We start from the raw sequence: 21,601 nt of genomic DNA, 5'->3' as shown, positions 1-21,601 counted from the left end.
AGAAAACAAATTTCGCAATATCGGTGGGAAATGGAATCTCGCTTCAGCGAGAAAACACCATTTTCCACATCATTTTTCCAATTTTTTTCAATTTTCCACCTATGTAATGTTAGTTTCTCGGGAAAACAAGTGAACACCACTATTTTAGCTTTCTCCGGAAAAAAAAGAGGTGTTTTACCTGGATTTTATTTCCCGAGAACGCAAGTTCACATAGCCTAACAGAATTCGACACTCTCCAGAGACTTATAACTTCAAAACTGAGATGAGCCTATGACTTACAATTTTCAATGAAAAAGGGTCACGATCAAGTCCCGCTGTCCATAAATTATTGGATTGGCAGTGTTATGTCGTTCCTCTTACCTAACCTAAGAAATGCTAAGAACCATATTATATATTCTAAAATCATGGCTTGGCAAACATATCCATAGAACCCATTCCAATCTACACCAGATAATGTGACAGTGTACTCACATGGGAAGTGGTCATGATTCACAAAGAACTACATAAAAGAACAGAATAAATAAAGAAACATAAAAAGATGCTTACATCATATCTTTCCTATTTGGGTGCCACATATGGACTTCTATGATGGCCTACAACAAGCTGTTATATATTAGATCGAAAAACTAAAGAAATATGTGTTATAAGAAATACACGTTATATTCAATTTTTTTTTCATAAGAGTACCAAACTGCAGTTTGGACATACATAAATAAGATTCAATGAATTTAGAAAAACAACGGATTAAAAGACGGAGACATCTTCTTTAATGTTAGTGATTTTTACAGGTTGCTAGGTCTTTCTTCTCTCTGCGACGCGGCCGGCCACAATGTCTGACTCTCCAAACTGGTGGTCTTGCCACCTACAAAAACCGTAAGAGAAAAATTAAATCGATTAGAGAGAGGTTTCCCAATAAAAGAAATCAAGTATGAGAACAAAATACGTAGGAGAAGGCGTCAAATGCGGAGGGAACCAATGAATTGCCAGATGGTTTTCTTCACAGAGGTGGTTGTCACTTCTCACCTTCATCACTGGAATGAAGTGAAAGAGATTTAGAAGATGAATGGAAAAACTTAAAGCCACGTTGGAATAGGAAAAAGGTTTATGCGTTTGGAATACTATTTCCAAATAAAGCAAAATTTATCGCGAGAAAAGAGAGCTGCTCATTAAAAGGACCAATTGAAAACGAAAACATTTAGTGAGTGATTATGGAATGCTGCCTTATTAGAAGGACCAATGGAAAACAACCACATTTAGTGGCAAACCAAAGGTTGTGGTATGTTTGTAAATTGTATTTACTTCCTTTCTTATTATGGACTCGTATTTGCCATGAATCGGTATTTATTTATGGAGGCGTATTTGGAAAGAGTATATTATTAAACACAAATTTGGAAAGAGTATATTATTAAATTCCTTTTCAAGAAGCAACTTTTGGAATTCCAAAAGTGTAAAATGGGATGCATAGGGGGTGCCACATGGCAAAACCCTAGAGTCCCACATTCTGTTTTATGTATATATATGGAGTGTCCTTATATAATGTTGCATTGATAGAATGTGCCTATTATCAAGTGTTTTGAAATGCGGATGCAGGCCAAAACACGGCCAAAGTAAATCCTAGTCTACTCAACGCACCACCACCACCAAGGACTTGGTTAATGCGGCTGCATACTCGGTTGACGCGATCATAACTCTAGAGTCAAAGGAGTTCTGATTGGGGCAAAACACAGATTCGGATGAGAATGGGCCAAGGTAAGAGGGAGTCAACTCGGGTGAGTTGATGATGATGCGTGGGAATTTTGAAACTATATATGCTCTTATCATGGTGGCCATTGTAAGGTTTGCAACCATTATTGTGAAGTGTATCCAATAAACATACATTTGAGTGGCCTTTTCTTTTCTTTTTTGTGAAATAAACAAGAAAGTTTCTTTAAAATATAAAAAAGTTATGGATTAGGAATTTCAAATTTTTTTTTTTGAAAACGTGGAATTTTATTAATCAAAGGAAAGCAACGCCCGCAATCAAGGTGGTCGGGCTAGCAAGATGCAGAGCAAAGGAAAACAAGAAAACAACAATAATAACAAGAGCAAAGGAAAACAAGAAAACAACAATAATACCAAGTCAAAGAGGGAGGTAATAACAAAAATCTCCGGCGTCTGCCTGTGTACTTCTCCACAAGCGAGATGATTTCTCTCTCCATTTGCCTACACATGTTGAAAACAAACTGGGTGGTCCTCCAATCAATCCAAAATCCCACTATTCATGTCATAAAATCTCCAAGGGTGAGGGCTGCTGCCATCCAACCATCAAATCACATTGAGGGAATCTCCCTCCACAATGAGGTGAACCATGGCTGTACCATCCATAATTCATGCCCAGCAGAATCGCCCTTACTTCAGCTTCGTTAGAGTCCTTAATACTAGTAGAACCAGAAATTGCCCATCTAACCATGCCACTATTGTCTCTCAAGAGCCCCCCTATGCCAGCTGGTCCATGGTTACCCAAACTAGAGCCTTCAAAATTCAATTTCAACCAGCTCAGGGGTCAAGGGGGAGATCATCTAGGGGAAATAACCTCCAGTTTTTCTTTGGAGGTGCAGAACTCCTTCCAGTAGCAATTCAAGTTCGTTGTCGAATACATGTTGAAGCATAGAAGGACCTTTGCCTTTTGCCCACGAGATGAATTGAAATATGATCCTAGAGAAGGTAAAGCTGGCAGCTGGAACCTTTAATGACATTATTAACAATCGGGCATTTCTTTCTTTTAAGAGAATCCAAATCCAGAAGCACTAGCTTCCAAAGTAGCATTCCTTTCAATGGCCAAGGAGCAAAGAACCAACAGTCTAGCAAGTCTGACAACCGAGCTAATGACACCCAAGATATCCCAAAGCTTTTCAGGATAAGGGTCCATGCATGTCTGGAGTCGTTGCAGAGGAGGAAGACGTGGTCCACAGTCTCACCAACTGCCACACAGAGCACAATGGTTGACGATGAGCATGTGCTGGTATCGAAGAAGTTCAATCGTTTGGATCTTATCCTTGAAAACTGTCCAACTGAAGGTACAGACTCAAGGTGGGCTGGGATGCTCCACGCTCCGAATAGCTGTGAGGGCGAGAGGCCAGAAGCTAGATGATGATAGACTTCACGGTAAATGACCCAAAAGAGTTGAAGATCCAAACCCTTTTATCCCTGCTATTCTTCCCTAAGTAGATATCATCCGAGCATTGAGTGAGATAGCAACCATTTCCACATCCTAGTGGTAGGATATCCAGTCTTCTTCTTTAACAATACACTCTTACACGCGCGGAAGCTTACTTGTTAGAGGCCATATCATACAGGTAGGGAAGACCACAACGAGAGCTGACTCTGAACATCATTTGTCCTACCAAAACTTAAATCTATCGCCAGTGCACACTTTGTATCTTATACCTTCAGAAAATTTGACATTCTGTCTCAAAATATCCCTCCACACCGTCAAATTAGTAAATATGAATTTGTTTGCTGAAATACACTCTCCTGAACAGATCCCATACTCGGCTTCAATCTTCCTTGTCCTTAGCTGGTTTCTTTCCTCATCAAATCTCCACAACCTTTTACCTAACAAGACTTTATTGACATATCTCAATATTCGGATCCCCAAGCCACCAACTTTAATGGGTTTGCAGACCTCTTCCCAATCCACTAGCAAAGATTTGGAATTTGATAGATAAATAAAATATAAAAATGTCGAAAAAAGGAACATCTTGACTGAAATATTCATTTTTAAATTAGAGGAAAACTTTCCTTAACATTTTCATATAAATAATATTAGCTTTACTTTTCAAGATGAAAAATGTTGGATCTTAAAAGTATTTTGCTATCATCTTTTCTTTTTACCCTTTTATGCATTCTATAAGGAAAAACCAAAATCATCTGATACTATTGAGGAAAAACTAAATTATCTAAATATGTAGAAACTTTAAATTTCATGCCAATTTTCTTATCTTTTTATCATCGTACTCATATTTTGTTTTTTTTGGGAAAAAATTTAGATACACCCCCTCAACTTTTTGACATTTTAAACTATAATCTTGACTTTTAAAAGTCCCCAACTACACCCTCTGAGGTTTCAATTTGTACAAGGTAGACCCCCTCAGTTGATGGTTCGTCCACAGATGGAAGGGTTAGTTCACGACTCTATTTGCAAATAATCCATAGGGGAAGACTCTTTTTGCAAAAAACCCTTTGGTTTATAAGTGTGTTTGGCCATCCAAATAGGAGAGATAATACACTGGGCCGCCATTTAGCCCATAAGCCCAACCTTATTTTTGAGGGCTTTGAGCTGAAACAACATGCCTTTCGGACGGTCCAAGAAAGGCCCAACTTGTTTTTTACAAGCAAAACAGGCCAAACCCATTGACAGTCTTATACAAAAATCCCTCTAGAAAAACAATCAAACACCCATTACCTGAATATCCCCGGCATTTTATTTCTAGTAAAGTGCAAGAGCTTTCACAGTAAATAAAGGATGGCAGGCAAGACCATTAATCTTGTCTTGTGGGCCATAATTTGGATTGCCTAAATCTCAAATATTGCATCCATCACACGTCCCCAATCATTCGATCCATCGTTGATCTTCAAGTTGATTTCAGATACATTTGACGGTGGCTGAAAGTGGGCCCAACTCAATTGAAGTTCTTATGGGAAGTTGAAGCAAATGGGCAATTGAGGTGGAAATCCTTGGTCATTGCTTTAACTGCCATTATCAGTGAGATGGCTGTTCTCACATGCAAAATTGCATAGCAAAGCTATCAGCTGCGAAATTGCCTAGCAAATTTTCTATTTGTTCCCAATTTGACGGAAAGCCCTTCTGGGGCAGGCTGTCTATCCGCTTGATGCTAGCATTCCTCTTCACGTATATAATCTGCTGTAAAGTGGGCCACATAATTTACACTACATGTTCTGACGGGCAGGCAGGGCCCACTATTTTACACTCACAAAGTAAATAGGCCACACCGCACATCTCCTCCATATGATAATCCTAACCCTCCGATCTACAGAGGTTTCTACAACGAGTAATCCTATTGTAGATCGAAGGGTTAGGATCATCCCCAATGGTTAGGGTGATACAATCGTCCATTTGATGAGCCACAGCCTAAATAGGATAGGAGGTGACGATGATCCCAACAGTTCCTCTATAGATCAGAAGGTTTTGTTCAGAAACCATTTCCCTATTTAAAACAGTGATCCTTACTAGCTACATACCAGAATAGTGGTGATCCCCAACAGATCAATTGAGTCAAAATCACATTGGAAAACATTATTACATGGACCCACCACCGGGTCCACCACATGGAGGGTGATTGGGGATGTGAATCTTGATTCTTGTCGTGAAATGAGATTTTTTCAAGATAGGATGAATTATATGGTATGTAGAGAATGAAGATTCTAGGAAAAAAATTATATCCTAATTGGCTGGCCCATTGGCTGCTGTCCCACCCTCATACGAGCCCCTTGATCCTTGCATGGGGGGACATACATCTATTTGTTCCCATTGTAAGGATTCAAAACTCAGTCACTCAACCCATCCCCTCTGCAAGGGAAGCCGAGTTACATTGCCTAGTTGGTGACTCAGGTATGACAATTTATGTTGAAAGCCCACATACTTTAAACAGATTCAAACTATACTAATTTTATGGGGTAGAACATATGAAGAGGTCTTATACGATGAATGCCAGTCACCCACATGGCCCCACTGTGCATGGGGTCACCTAATCTCGTCCCTTGCATCTCATCCAACTATGGTGGAATGATCGTTAGCCATTGATTAGCTTGATAAGAGACATTCAAAAAATCCAAAATCATGTCCTTTAACAAAGACATGATCAAACTAACACCATCATCAGATCACAATGGAAACAGATGCAATGGAGGCCCAACAGATCAACAAAGCCAACCCACACATGTGTACAATATTAATACACCAGTGTTACACAAAAAATAACACAAGTGTGTCCTGCTAGAATTAGTCAGCCACCACTATCTACGAGTACGTAAACTGTAACTCATAGTTTAAACCATGGACGTACCTAACTTGCGCAAGTAACTGTCTCAGTTCATGGTCACTAGCAACTATAATTCTGATGGGGGGAAAGAAAGAAACAAAAGCACAGAAATATTTCTCACTTTTTGGCGTAAGTGATAGACATGGGGTTTTGTGGAGTGATTTTGAAGCCCTGAAGAGCCTGCATAGCAATGGATGACTGCACATCATCTCCAAACTCTACAAATGCGATTCCTGGCTTTGCATCGATCATGCGTACTTCCTTGAAACCGGGATATTGTTGAAAGAGCATTTGCAGCATCATGCTCGTGGTTTCGTGAGGCAAATTCTGGATGAAAAGAATATTGTTTGGGGAAGCAGCGGCCTCTTGTGCGCTGGGTTTGCGGAATGTTTGTGAAGCCTGCAAAGCAAAAAATAATTTCATTTCCACGTCACCGTAACCGGAGAAAACAGGATCATTCATAAAAAATTAAAAAAAACAGAGAAAATAGGCTTCATTACACTCTTGAGGATGCTTTCAGCCAACTGATATATTGCAAAATTGAAATCAGTGACAATTGCAGAATAAAGAGCCTTGACTTTGCTAGGTTATAGAGACCAAATTTTTCGCTGCTTTATCTGATCCCTCACTCAACTCAGGTTGTCATTAACCAACAATACTTCTAAGATTCAACCATTTCACCGGTGGAATGGTGCACATAAAATACAGCTCCTGAACTCACTCAATTGTGGGCGTAGGTAATAAAATGCTGGCGTGGGTGAATGCAGTCAAAAGCTCCCTATCCCATAAGGAAAAAATACTGTGGACCGTAGAAAGTGAAATAATGATGGGTTTCGGTAGTCTACTCATATTTAGATGTCTTCAGATCTATAGAATGACTTTTACTTGGAACTTCCATTTCTCAGTTACAGGCCACTCTGCCAATGTCTGATTTTTGGTTGTTTGATGTGTTGAGATCTAGTCATTAGATGGTAGCTGGAAATGCAACATAGGAAAGACAGAATGGCGTCAAGACGTAATTATTATGTTCATTCTTTTACTGAAGGAGAGCTAAGAGATGTGAGAAAATAAGGGTTGTTTTCTCGTGCTTGTATTCCTCCTCATTTCGTAGTGTTAAAACAGTACCCTTGGCAGTGCCGCAGTCGTGAGAATTAGAGAAAAAAGAGGGAGTAGGAGGAAAGAAAACTGAAAAATTAAATTACAGAACTACATATGGCTTAAACTTTTCATAGCAAAAATCCATGTCTTAGAAATTGGAAAAAATTCTAAGAAAGCCGTAGGGGACATATCACCATATACAAGCATTTCCCTGTTAGAAACAATTTGGTATTTTTATTTATTTCATACTTTTTAATCATTTTTTTTTCATTTTCCCAAACATTACAAATGATCTACCATCTTTTTCTGATTTTTTCAAAAAATTGCCTGGTCAAACTCTTCTCAAACCTCAACTTTGCAACTATAACGCCAAAAAAAAGTTTGAATTTGCACTTATTCTCATCCAAAACAGTTCCTAGTTAGGTGTAAGTTGTAACAATGACACTGGTAAAAGATGCATAATGTGTGATGCAAACATTCAACCCATTAAACATCCAAGGATCATTCCAACATACATGACTAAGACGAAGAGACAAGGGGGGGAATATTTAGGGCCCAAAGGTGGCATGTCGAGGCAGTTACTATGCATGTCATAGTACCTTGCTAACGTCAATAGGGTCCACCATTCTCCAAAGTTCGAAAACTTCTCTCAAGATTGATCATTTTTTTATTTTAAACATGTAAGTAATTGTTGTGAATTTTTAGATTATCTTGATGGGGAAGGGCCTAAAGTTAACAGGTGTATGGACTGTAAGTAATCAACTGGTCACCTCAGAATAGGAAGTTTCAAGCAAGGTTCCTGTGGAATTCTATTGTATATGGGTTGCTAAGGTGAAGTCTATGTAGGGTAAGTAATCAACTGGTCATCTCAGAATAGGAAGTTTCAAGCAAGGTTCATGTGGAATTCTAATGCATATGGGCTGCTAAGTTGAAGTCTATGTAGGGTCTTAGGCTTGGCGGGTTTCTAGAGGATTTTATGCTATGTTAGATGAGAATATCCGAGCTTTGGTCCAACAGTAAGTTTCATTATGTACTTTGTTTTTCTTTCCGTAGTTTGTTTCTCTTACAAGCTCTTATTATTTTGCAGTCTCTACACAGTTAATTCAGTCATCCTCGAGCATGGAACTCTTTCTCTAGTTTGAACTCGCAATGAGTCGTAAATTTAGCTTACAACAACCAGTTCTAAACATCAGATTTGAATTACTGGTCTGGTGGATTCAACAGTAACTTTCAAATTTATATTTGCCAGTCTCTTGTGTGGTAAAATCCATTCATCCGACTTGCACCAGTCTGGTTCAAGAAGAAAATAATAAGGGCAACAAACTTACAGACGGGCCTCCATTACTTTGAGCACTTGCAGCATTAGAAGTAGCACCAGGTTGTTGTGCCTCATCGGCCCTGCGTCTTTTTTCAGCTGCAAACAAAAAATAATGTGAAAATCACGCATAGATGTGGAGAATAACCTTACCAAAGCATAGTAAATAATGACCTAGGCAGACATCTATGTTATTACTGAACTCTAAATAAAAGCGTTCAAAAGACTGATACTGTGTGCCATCTCAACCCCCCCCCCCCACCCCCCCCCCCCCCCCCCCCCACACACACACAGACACACAAAAAAGAAAAGAAAAAAAAAATGATGCTGTTCAGAATGTTCCATTGAAATCCAATCACCTTTTTCTTCCTGTTTCTTTTTCTTCTCTCTAGGAACGAAGGTGCCATCTGCTTTTGCAACACAATCTGACTTTGTTTTTGCATATTGTATCCGCTGCACCAAGCAAAATCATGCATGATGAACAGTAAGCACAAACACTCCAAAAATAATACCCTAACTTGGATTTTCAGAAAAATCAAGGGATAGAAATTGCCATCAAAATAGCAAGCAGATTAATATGTTTAATGTATGGTACAAAGCTAGAGCCACAAACTGTGGAGTCTGAAGCAGACCATTCCCCACATCTGAAACAACGCGTGTCCAGGAAGAAAGATAAGAAGAAGAAAACAGAGGATCATATCAATATAATATATCGTGGTTAAATCACCAAGTGGGCCCATGACAGTTTGTTTGAGACGAAATTTAAAACTCCTTTCCATTTTTTCATTGATAATTTAGATGAATTTTTATCATTTCCTAAGGTTAGTTTGAATATGTTTCAAGACAGTCCAAGAAGCAAATACTCATGCAATTGGCTTGGTATAGAAATTAGGGTTTTTTTTTTGGGGGGGGGGGGGTGGGGGAGGGAGAAGGGAAGAGGCAGGAGGGAGTAATAATATTTATAAATAAAAAAAATTGTATGGAAAAAATTCAAGGGGCTGGGAGGGTTGAAACAAGTGAACCAAACACCGAAAAACTCAATTTTGAGGAAAGAAAAATTTCAAGAAAAAATTTCCTACATTGAAACAGCCCCAAGAACTAGAGATGGTGTTATTATGTTTTGCAACTAGGATTAGCCTAAGATGAATGGCTATAATCAGAACTATGTTTCTATAGGAGGGGATGCGTGTTGGAGCATCTAATTTCTTATTTTGTAGGCTAGTGGCCTTTTCTATCACATTCTTTGCAAAGTTGTTGGTCTCTAGCTTTTACTCGTGAGATCATTAACTTAGTGATTTTCTTCAATGTTAGTGCTTAGTTTTCAATTCTATGTGGGTATACTCTTTCATTACTTGGATCATGTGTAAGCCTTGATCCTTGGCTTGCGCTCGAATTTTTGTGATTGCTGCTAGGTGCAAGCAATCTCAACGACAAAGGGAGGCCTCCGGATCTCACCATGGAGGAAAGGGGGAGGGTATAAATCAAAATCTCAAAAAGAGGAATCTTGGTCTTCTAGATGAATATCCGTCCTCATCAAGACTGTATCGACGGTGGACTTCAAAGCTGCCATGGCTGGCGGCAAGACATTTTCTCCTCCTTGCATCATAAGTTCCTAGAAAGGAAAGGAAAGAGTAGAGATGAAAGAAAAAAAAAAGATAAACCAAACAAAAAAAACTACAAAATGAACCAGAAAATAGCAAAAGTGGGAAGAAGAAGATGTCGTCTTACCCGAGTTCTTCAGAGAGAGGCAAGAGAAAAATGAACGGCGGAGAGAGGAGAAAGAACTCTTAAATCTCTCAAAAGGAGACTTTTGCTTTTCCCCCAAAAAAGAAGTCTTTAACGTAGGAAATGAAATATTAGACAAATCATGATTGTCCATTTTATTAGGCGTATAAAATCATAACTTTTTAAAAGTAGGGAGCAGCCCACACCATAGCAACGATAGCATGATCCGCACCGTCCATTCGTTGGGTCACAACGTAAATAAGGGGTGCCCCCAAAATATCATTTCCTTAGGATGATCCTAACCATCCAATCTATAGGGGGCTGCACATTATGGAAACTTCTATAGATTGGAGGGTTAGGATCATCCTAAGGAAATGATTTCCCCTATTTGCATTGTGGTCCAAAAAATGGACGATTTGGATCATGCTATGATTTAGAGAATTTTTCAAAAATTAAGGGAGAATCTCTCACTGCTTTTGTGTAATAGATAAAGAGGTTGTTGTGCAATAAAGAGGGAGTCACGTGGACGCTATTAGTTGGAAGAGAAAGCACGTTTTCTGCTTTGGAAGGATAAGCACATTTTCTGTTTCGCAGGAAATGTAGTACTCTAGTCTCTCAGTACCTCTTTTTTTTTTTTTTTTTTGAAAATTGACAATTTCATTGATACTATGAAGATTACATTAGGGACCAGGTGTCCCTACTTGCATTACATAGAATCAATTAAGGGTGGTTAGGAGCATGCTCCTAGACCAGTAAAAAGCCAAAAAATAATCTTCTTGGTCAACCACTACAACGAGTTCTACACTTCCATGCGCTGCCACCCTGCCGAATACCTATTTCACTTCCCTTTCGAATTCTTCATCTACTACCACAGCTGAAAATGCCTTCACCATTCCCCCTTCCTTTCCTTTATATTGCACAATGGTCTCATTTGAATGTGAAATCTTTGTGGACCCCATCAAATCATAGTTGTGACCTGCCACGACACTCAGACTGCTCCACCACTCTCTAGCCGGCTAATTCAAATTTTTAAAAATTCCGCTCAAAGGCCTAAAGCTATTGTGTGCCTCTAACCGTGCACGATAGCCAATCCATCGAATCCGATCATCGGTGGCCTCCACCTTGCACCACCACCCATTCCGGGGAATCCACATAACCACCAAGCCAAAAACCATAATCTAACGCTAGAGACCACCATTTTTACGCTAACTTCTTCCCCTTCAGCTTCACCAGAACCTAAAATCATAATCCTACCCTTATTTTCACTTAATCCTAGAGCCCACCATTGTTCACCCTAATCATACCCTTCTAGTCGTACCTTGCACCTCGATCAAACCCCATCTTTACCCTCCACATCCAACCTTTTCCTTTTTTTCCCGAATCTGGCCACCCTTTTTCACACTCCTGCCACGTCCACCACTTCCGACAACTCATCAGCCCACTTTCTCCATCCACCCAACCCAAATCCGATCCATTTCCCAATAAATCCGGCCCACTCGGACCCAGATCCGGCCATTTTGCACCTCCGGCCACCATTGATGCATCCCCTGCGAGGTCTGCCCAACTCCGGGCATCATCCGACCATTAACACCTCCATTGCCCATTAAGGGATAGAAAGGGATAGATCAAAAAATAGGAAATATAGATCTAAGAGAAAGAGAGACCAGAGAGGAATAAAGAGGGGGGAGAAGAAAAAGCAGAAAGAGAGGGAATACGAAGAGATCAGAAAAGGTGACCAGCTGATTACTTACTGGACCGAGAGACTGGAGTACTGGACTCCCCTGCGAAACAGAAAACGTGCTTTTCCTTCCAAAGCAGAAAACATGCTTTCTCTTCCAACTAATAGCGTCACGTGGCTCCATCTTTATTGCACAACGACCTCTTTATCTATTACACAAAGCAGTGAGAGTTTCTCCCTTCATTTTTGAAAAATTCTCTAAATCATAACATGATCCAAACCGCCCATTTTTTGGACCACAATACAAATAAGGGAAATCATTTCCTTAGGATGATCCTAACCCTCCAATCTATAGAAGTTTCCATAATGTGCAGTCCCCTATAGATTGGATGGTTAGGATCACCCTAAGGAAATGATTTTTTTGGGACACCCCTTATTTATGTTGTGGCCCAACGAATGGACGATGTGGATCATGCTATGGTGTGGGTTGCTCCCTACTTTTAAAAAATTATGATTTTATACGCCTAATAAAATGGACAATCATGATTTGTCTAATATTTCATTTCCTACGTTAAAAGACTTCTTTTTGGGGGCAAAAACAAGTCTCATTTTGAGAGATTTAAGAGGTCTTTCTCCTCTCTCCACCGTTCATTTTTCTCTTGCCTCTCTCTGAAGAACTCGGGTAAGATGTAGTTTTTTTTTCTTGGTTTATCTTTTCTTTCTTTCATCTCTACTCTTTCCTTTCCTTTCTAGGAACCTACGATGCAAGGAGGAGAAAATGTCTTGCAGCCAGCCATGGCAGCTTTGAAGTCCACCGTCGATAGAGTCTTGATGAGGACGGATATTCATCTAGAAGACCAAGATTCCTCTTTTTGAGATTTTGATTTACACAATCTTGATGAAGACGGATATTCATCTAGAAGACCAAGATTCCTCTTTTTGAGATTTTGATTTATACACTATTGCATGGCCCATGTATTAGAATGGATTGGTGTGGTACATCTACCCCTACCCAGACCCCGCAATGGTGGGAGCCTCGTGCACTAGGGCACCCATTTTTTGGGTGTGGTACAATAGAATATCAAACGGTGAACAAATAAAGGCATTAGTGAAAAGCAAATTGTCTAATGATTGTGAGGCCTGAGATTTTCATGGCCGCTCACTGTGGCAGATGATTTAGTGCAATTATTAAAACATGGTAGTGCCAATATCAGAAGCCTTAAACTATACTCACTTAAGCCCCTCCAAGATATGGATTGAAGAAGACTCTCTCAACACAATCAGGTGGCTAAAGAAGGAAGCGCTTGAGCTGATGCCCTTGCAAGTTTTGGAGTTTTTTGTACAGAGGAGATAGCTTGGCATGAGATGCCGGTCTTTTAGTCCTTGGCTTTTGTAAACTTTTTGTGTAGCCTTTTGGCCTTTTGTGTTGTTGATATTTACTCGTTCCAGGAAAAAAAAAGGATCAATCCTTGGGAGTTTTCTTCATCAATATTTGCACTTAGACTTTGATTCCAAGCAAGTTTACTCTTATTTAGAGTCTAAAGAAATGACTGCAAGTGCAAATGAACTGTAAGGCACTCTAATAGCCAGAAAAAATGTCAGGTTTTGATCCAAAGAAGGACATCTACAATCAAAGAAAATCCAGTTACCACTAATGCTACCATATGACATTAGTTAGGTAATAAAGGAGTGCAAACATCACAAGTGGTTTTGTCCTCTTAGTGGTTGAAGTATTTCATTGTCTTCTAGTTAGGTGTTCTCTAATTTTCTTATCTGGTTTCAGTTGGAATCCAGCTTTCCCCAAGCGAAATATAACATTTAAGCTATTGTTAATTTTTTAAATATATTAATGAATTCAATGGAATCCCCTAAAGGTTGGAAGACTGAGCAGGTATATTATTTGGATTGAAAGATGAGTGCTTTTCAAGGTGATCTGGTTTCACTATGAATTCTCAGGTCACTTAAGCCAAAGCAATTTTTTGCAATTTTGACAGGAAAATACTCGCATATTGTTCTGAGAATCAGCAGTGTCTATTGCCAAAACAAAAAAGGAAAAAAAAAACAAAGAAAACAAATACATAATCACTAGTTACTTAATTATGAAGGACCAGTAACTTGTAACGAGATGGATCCAGTGGCAACTAGAGATAAATGAAAAATGAGACCTTTCTTTGACAATAGCATACTAATATCTACCACAATCAAGAGGAATGCCTCTGGAAGTTTGAATAAAACTAATCCTTTTTTAACATATTATTAGAACTTTCTTTTTTTATAAATAATGTTCATCAGAATACAAGCCTTGATTATCAAGCCAAATCTACAAAATCCACTAACAAAGACTAGTATGAGACAAAGGGTTCGCTGCAAGGCTAAAGTTAGCAAACATGAAAACCAAAATAAGTTGCAAGTTAACTGTTTTTAAAACCCACCATTGGTTTATCATAAAATGGAAAGCTTTGCATTTGGCGCACTGCTGTACTAGCAGCTGGAACTTCACTAAATACAACCCATGCTTGACCTCGAAGTTTGGTTGTCTTTAGGGCAACAACATCCAAAACCCTTCCATATTGAGAAAATAAAGCATAAAGGGATCTCTTCAACTCTGTCATGAAAAAAAAAAAACATTAGTGCATCAAATCATCAAAAGAAAGTCATACATGTATAAGTTCTAAAAGCAGACATTAAAAATATGTGAATCTAAAAATAGAAGCCAGAATCACTATAGAGGCCACAGGAAACAATTATAATATGCAGAACTCAAAAAAGACGAACTAATACAAAGATGAAGACTTTTTTTTTGAACAGTAATATAAAGATGAAGACTACAGGCTACGCATTTGTATTTCATCCATTATGAATGAAAATGATGTCACATAATTTTTTTGTTGTCTGAGAATATTACACAAGATTAAGCAATTGCAAGACTCAATAAATAAATGTTGCAGCACAACTCAAACTAAATCAACTTCAAGTAAGACAAATTTGTGTTCACAAAAATCAAGGATCCTCAAAAGGCAAGGGTCTATTGAAGAACCCCAAGTACAAACTATCATTTCTGACACGTAAATACCAGATAAACTTCCTAACACTATATCAGACATTGATGATAATTGACCCACAGTTTCTCCAACTAAACTTGATTCTTCCATTTCAGGCATTGGCCAAGCAAAATCAACTGAGATTCCGATGCAACTTGAAGATCAATACTTTGGAAGAAAATTGAAGGCTCAATCTCAAGAAGAGAAGGATAGAGAGAGTTTACCCATCAAAGAAGATTGGAAAGGCAAGCACAGATCTATGCCTAAGAACCTTTAAACATCTTTCATTAAAAAGAAGGGATAATTACATTTACACCCCCTCTAGTTTTTGACACATCCACTTCAACCCCTATAGTTTAAAAAGTGACAAAGACATCCCCTCTAGTTTCGTTTTGTTTAAGGTTTGCCCCCTCAGCTGAAGGTTCGTCCATAGATTGAAGGGTTAGGATGATCCGATGGAGCTGATTTTTTGGGCACACCCTATCTATGTCAGGACCCATCAAATGAACACTTTGGATCATCCAAATAATGTGGGCCCATACCGGAATCCAAACACTACCAAACGCTTTGGATTCGGGTATGGGCCCACATTATTTGGATGATCCAAAGCGTTCATTTGATGGGTCCTGACATAGATAGGGTGTGCCCAAAAAATCAGCTCCATCGGATCATCCTAACCCTTCAATCTATGGACGAACCTTCAGCTGAGGGGGCAAACCTTAAACAAAACGAAACTAGAGGGGATGTCTTTGTCACTTTTTAAACTATAGGGGTTGAAGTGGATGTGTCAGAAACTAGAGGGGGTGTAAATGTAATTATCCCTAAAAAGAAATAAATAAACAAATTACATCAAATCATTTAAACTTCACAATGCCCAATGAAGTATGTAAACAGGAAAATAGAGAAACAATCCCGCCCTAAAATTAGACTAAAGCAAATAATTTTAATAACACACAAACTTGATAGGCCTTTATAAATTTAAACTCAATAAAGCCATCCCTAAAATCTCTACAGAGTCAACTTTAACTGCAATCACCAAACTAACCCTCCATCTCCATGAAACTAAATGCATAAAAAACACTAAAAGTCAGCTTCTTCAGTTGCAATCTGTGATGATCTAGTCGCCAAATTACGAAGAAACTAACCCTAGAATGGCAACTCCTCATCTCAAGATGTTTATGCCTGTGAAATCATTATGACACTTTCACCTAGGGAATTGCATCTATTCCGAATAAGGCTACTTGACCTTTTCCAACATAAATTAGAGTGGTATGTGTGATTAACAAGGCATCTATGAATACTCAAAGTTTCATATCCGCAGTGAGTTTTCAAGATGTTGCTCGAGATTAACCGTTTATCAAATCATCTAAAAAAAGCCCTTTATCAGATTTGAACAAAGAACTTAGGCTTTACCGCCGATCTAAATTGTAGTATTTCCACGAACCTCACAACCCCTTTGATTGGACTGCCTCATGCAGTAGCTCGTTGAGCATGTTGACCTTGCTTGACTAACATTAACCAGCTTTGACCTGAGCAGATTGCCTGGGATTTTCACATCAAGGGTTCTCCAAAAGTTCTAACCTCATTGTTGCTCTTTTGTGTGAAAGAACTCATCCCCGTGTTTAAAATAAGATTTGCAAATCAATTAATGACTCTCTGTGAGTCCTACTATGACTAGGATATCTTCACCCAAAGAAGTTCTTCCATGGACACCATCAGTGCCACATATACCAATGATATGTAGAATTTCTAGTGGGAAAAAAAACAAAATTTGCATACAATGATAAAAAGATAAGAAATTTGGCAAGAAATTTAAAGTTTCTACCTTTTTTTTCTACATTTTTATAGTTTAATTATCTATCAAACTCCAAATCTTAGCTAGTGGGTTGGGAAGAGGCCTGCAAACCCATCAAAGCCGGTGGCTTGGGAATCCGAAGATTGAGATATGTCAATAAAGCCTTGTCAGTAAAAGGTTGTGGAGATTTGGTAAGGAAAGGAACCAGCTTAGGACAAGGAAGATTGAAGCCAAGTATGGGATCTGTCCAGGACTATGTCACAAATATCGTTCTTGGGAATTTCTCGGCAAGGGAAAATCTCGGGATATATTAATTTTTTTTATTTTCTTGGGTTTATATTGGGAACAGAATGATAAAATAAAATTATTTAAAAACATATAAAAATAAAAATTATGAAAAATAAAAATCATAAATATACTGTAAAAATATCATTTTTTTTTTGGTAAATGAAAATATCGCTATATTTTTAAATTCTTGGGATTATTTCAGGATTTTGCGTTTTATCAAAATGTTGCGATAAAATCGCTATGTTTTGAAAATATCGGAGATATTTGTGACATAGGTTTAGGAGAGTGGATTTCAGAAAACAAAGTCAGAGTTATTAATTTGACGGCGTAGAGAATTATTTTGAAACACAAGGCCAAATTTTATGAAGGTATTAAGATACAAAGTCTGCACTGACGATAGAGTTAAGTTTTGGCAGGACAAATGGTGTTCAGAGTCAGCTCTCGTGGTGGTCTTCCCTACCTGTATGATATAGCCTCTAACGGGTAAGCTTTCGTGCAGGAGCGTATTGTTAAAGAAGATGACAATATCCTAGAATTTCACTTTGAGGAGGAATTTCTTCGACTAAGAAGTGGAAATGGTTGCTATCTTACTCGATGCTCGGATGATATCTACTTAGGGAAGAATGGCTGGGGATAAAAGGGTGTGGATCTTCAAGTCCTCTGGGTCATTTACCATGAAGTCTCTCTATCATCATCTAGCTTCTGGCCTCTCGCCCTCGCAGCTATTCGGAGCATGGAGCATCCCAGCCCCACCTAGAGTATGTGCCTTCAGTTGGACAGTTTTCCAGGATAAGATCCAGATGATTGACCATCTTCGACACCAGCACATGCTCATCATCAACCATTGTGCTCTCTGTGTGGCATTTGCTGAGACTGTGGACCACCTCTTCCTCCTCTGCAATGACTCCAAAGAGGCATGAACCCTTATCCTGAAAAGGTTTAGGATATCTTGGGTGTTATTAGCTCGGTTGTCAGACTTGCTAGACTGTTGGTTCTTTGCTCCTTGGCCATTGAAAGGAATGCTTCTTTGGAAGCTAGTGCTTCTGGCTACCATTTGGACTCTTTTGAAAGAAAGAAATGCACGGTTTTTTAAGAACGGCATTAAAGGTGCCAACTACCCGCTTTAACTTATCTACGATCATATCTCAAGTCATCTCGTGGGCACTGGGCAAAGGTCCTTCTATGCTTCAACATGTATTCAACAATGAACTTGAATTGCTACTGGAAGGAGATTTGCACCTCCAAAGAAAGGATGGACGTTATTTCCCCTAGATGGTCTTCCCCTGACTCGAGCTGGTTGAAATTGAATTTTGAAGGCGCAAGTTTGGGTAACCATGGACCAGCTGGCATATGGGGGCTCTTGAGAGACGATAGTGGCACACTGGCACAGCTAGATGGGCATTTTCTGGTCCTATTGGTACTAAGGACTCTAACGAAGCTGAAGTCAGGGCGATTCTGCAGGACATGAGGATTATGGATAGTACAGCCATGGTTAACCTCATTGTGGAGGGAGATTCCCTCAATGTGATTTGATGGTTGGATGGTAGCAGCCCTCACCCTTGGAGATTTGATGACATGAATGATGAGATTTTGGATCGATTGGAGGACAGCCCAGTTTCTTTTCATCATGTGCATTGGCAGGCAAATGGAAACAAATCCTCTCGCTTGTGGAGGAGTGCACAGGCAGACGCCGGAGATTTTTTTATTACCTCCCTCCTTGACGTGGTATTATTGTTGTTTTCTTGTTTTCCTTTGCTCTGTATCTTGCTAGCCCGACCACCTCGATCGCGGGCGTTGATTTCCTTTGATTAATAAAATTCCACCATTTTAAAAAATAAAATAAAATTCCTAATCTATTATTTTTATATATTTTAAGAAACTTTCTTCTTTATTTCACCAAAAAAAAAGAAAAAAAGAAAAGAAAAGGCCAATCAAATCTATGTTTATTGGATACACTCAATCACAATAACGGTTACAAACCTTACAATGCCCACCATGGTAAGAGCATAGTTTCAAAATTCCCACGCATCATCATTGACTCACCCGAGTTGACTTCCTTTTACCTTGGCTGCATTCTCGTCCGAGTCCATGTTTTGCCCCAATCAAAACTCCTTTGACTATCGAGTTATGATTGCGTCAACCGAGTACTCAGCCGCATCAACCGAGTACTTGGCGGCGGCGGTGCGCCGAGTAGACTAGGATTTACTTTGGCCGCATTTTGGCCTGCATCCGCGTTTCAAAACCCCGGGTAAGAGGCACATTCTGTCAATGTAAAATTATATAAGGACATTCCATATTTTCTAAAAGAAGAGAAATCTCTTGACGAGTCTTTCCCTCAAGGGGAGTGAAACAAACTCAATGAACACTTAGTAAGAGGCTAAACAATTGAAGTGTGGACAAGATCAAGTGCATGAAGCACACACTTAAGAATGAAAGGATTGGAAGGATTGGACAACGACATTGACGTTTCCCACATGTTTCATCTTTTTTAATTTTCGAGCTTCTCACTTCCCACATTTTCTCTTTTTTTAAACCCCGCTTTCCTTTTGCTTACGCCATCACTTCTTCTGCTCGCTTCCCACTCTAGCAACTATGGTTATATAAAAAATATAGGAATTGTGGAGAATGAAGCACACGAAGAATTGCCAAGGAAACCCTATTTCACATATGCTCATGAAGAATGTGCTTCTTTTTTATCTTTTTCTTTCTTTTTTGAATGGTGATGAAGAATGTGTTTCTTTGCAAAGGATTGAGAAAGAGAGGAACTAAATTTGTCCGTACTTATTTAAGTTATGTTGTATCTAGCATGCACACACTTAAAAATGAAAGAATTGGACAACGACATTGACATTTCCCACATGTTTCATCTTTATTATTTTCAGAGCTTCTCACTTCCCGCATTTTCTCCTTTTTTAAACCCCGCTTTCCGCTTTTGCTTACTCCATCACTTCTTGTGCTCGCTTCCCACTCTAGCAACTGTGGTTATATAAAAAATTATAGGAATTACGGAGAATGAAGCACACGAAGAATTGCCGAGGAAACCCTATTTCACATATGCTCATGAAGAATGTGCTTTTTTTAAAAAAAATGGTGATGAAGAATGTGTTTCTTCGCAAAGGATTGAGAAAGAGAGGAACTAAATATGTCCGTAATTATTTATGTTGTATCTAGCTTTTTTTACCTCTATACACCTCTTATTCACTTCCAGTGAGGATTATTACATGCTTCACGTTAACTTTCAAAGATGTATCCCACATTTTTCCTCTTTACTTTTTTTTAGAGTTTCTCACTTCCCGCATTTTCTCTTTTTTAAACCCACTCGATGTCCACTTTTGCTTCCACTTCCTAATATGTAGATTATGGTTATATATAAATAAAAAGAATTATGAAGACCTATTTAAAAAAAACATGAATTACGAAGAGTGAAGCACAAGAAGAGTTGCAGAGGAAACCCAATTTCGCATATGCTCATGAAGAATGTTTCTTTTTAATAAGAAAGAAGGGAACTATATCTGTCTGCCCTTATTTATTTTGTTGTATCTAGCTTTATGTTACATAACTAGGATATCATGAATATTGTTTTAATTTTAAGAGTTAATTAGAATCTTTATGATTAGTTGGTCCTAGTCTTTAGGAGTTTTATTAGATTGGGTCTCTTGGTCGGTTTTATTTGGTATAAATAAACTGTAATCAGTCATTTTTCAAATCAATGAAGAATTTCAAACCCAAAACCCTGTCTATGCAAACAAAGGAGGACCTGACCCTTTCCTCGAAGTGGGTGGGAAAGCTGATCTTCCCCCTAAGAAGATCAATCACGTTTCGAACTGATTTGGGTTTGTAACACTTTTTCACCTCACTTTTGCAAGATGCAGTGTGACCTAAACAAGTAAATTTTCAGTGTTCTGTATTTTCCCTATTTCTATAGCAACCCAATTGAATAGCGGCTTCTAGTTCCAATATCTTCAGAAACCCTATTTCAATAACAACCCAATTGAACAGCAGCTTTTAGTTCCAATATTTTCAGAAAGAATAAGCAACCAAAATCTATAAATTCTAGTAATAGAACCCAAACCCAGAAATAACAAAAACCCATACACAAAATGAGGTGTATTTGTAAAGGAGAAAGTGAGAGAATAGACAAAGTCATGTTTAAGAGATTTCCACAAAACCCTAGCGTTACAATGAAGAAGAAAGAAGGGATTTGGCAAGGAAAAAGGAGGCTTGAGAAATGTTACCTTCTTTCTTGACTTTCTCATTGAGGTTTTTTATGTATATGGTCTGGTTTGGAGGAACATCGGCTGAGAGCATGGTGGCCAGAGATAGTTACAGAGAGAGAGAGAGAGAGATGGTATAGCATTTTGTTGTAAAGACCTAAATAAATCCAAGGGCTAAGAATCGATGGTATAGCATTTTGTTGTAAAGCCCTAAAGAAATCCAACGGCTAAGATCATCTGATCAAGGTGGGACAACAACTATATGCGCCCATGGGCAAAAAAAAAAGTATGGATAAAATAACACAAATAATAGGGATTTGCTAGGGACCATTTATGAAGTCATTTCGCGGCCGGCTGTTGCATTTGAGAGCAGCCACACAGGCTCACTTTTCAGCAGATATTGTCT

At 38.7% G+C, this 21,601-nt stretch overlaps 1 protein-coding gene across 1 annotated transcript; it reads right to left on the bottom strand.

The window, feature by feature from the left end:
* Window positions 1–5,919: 5,919 nt before the first annotated feature.
* On the bottom strand, window positions 5,920–21,369 carry LOC143849026 (U2 small nuclear ribonucleoprotein B''-like). The gene is made up of 5 exons (XM_077358079.1): window positions 21,217–21,369; window positions 14,290–14,462; window positions 8,814–8,907; window positions 8,468–8,553; window positions 5,920–6,440 (listed from the first exon to the last, which is right to left on the bottom strand). Exons 1-5 carry the CDS (start codon window positions 21,287–21,289, stop codon window positions 6,159–6,161), a joined length of 708 nt encoding a protein of 235 aa, XP_077214194.1. The 5' UTR covers window positions 21,290–21,369; the 3' UTR covers window positions 5,920–6,158.
* Window positions 21,370–21,601: the final 232 nt, after the last annotated feature.

This window comes from Tasmannia lanceolata, unplaced genomic scaffold (genome assembly GCF_043159265.1).
Source record: "Tasmannia lanceolata isolate RefF3 unplaced genomic scaffold, GAP_Taslan_0.1 ptg000016l, whole genome shotgun sequence".
Classification (NCBI taxonomy): domain Eukaryota; kingdom Viridiplantae; phylum Streptophyta; class Magnoliopsida; order Canellales; family Winteraceae; genus Tasmannia; species Tasmannia lanceolata.
Note: the sequence above shows the minus strand (reverse complement) of the source record. Positions and strands in the feature narration are given on the sequence as shown.

Excerpts from the sequence above, each read along its gene's own strand:
- LOC143849026 (XM_077358079.1), bottom strand. The coding sequence starts at position 21,289 with ATGCTCTCAGCCGATGTTCCTCCAAACCAGACCATATACATAAAAAAC. Across the intron at positions 8,908-14,289 it reads CATTTTATGATAAACCAATG|CGGATACAATATGCAAAAAC; the intron begins GTGGGTTTTAAA and ends TGCTTGGTGCAG. Across the intron at positions 8,554-8,813 it reads AAAGAAACAGGAAGAAAAAG|CTGAAAAAAGACGCAGGGCC; the intron begins GTGATTGGATTT and ends TTTTGTTTGCAG.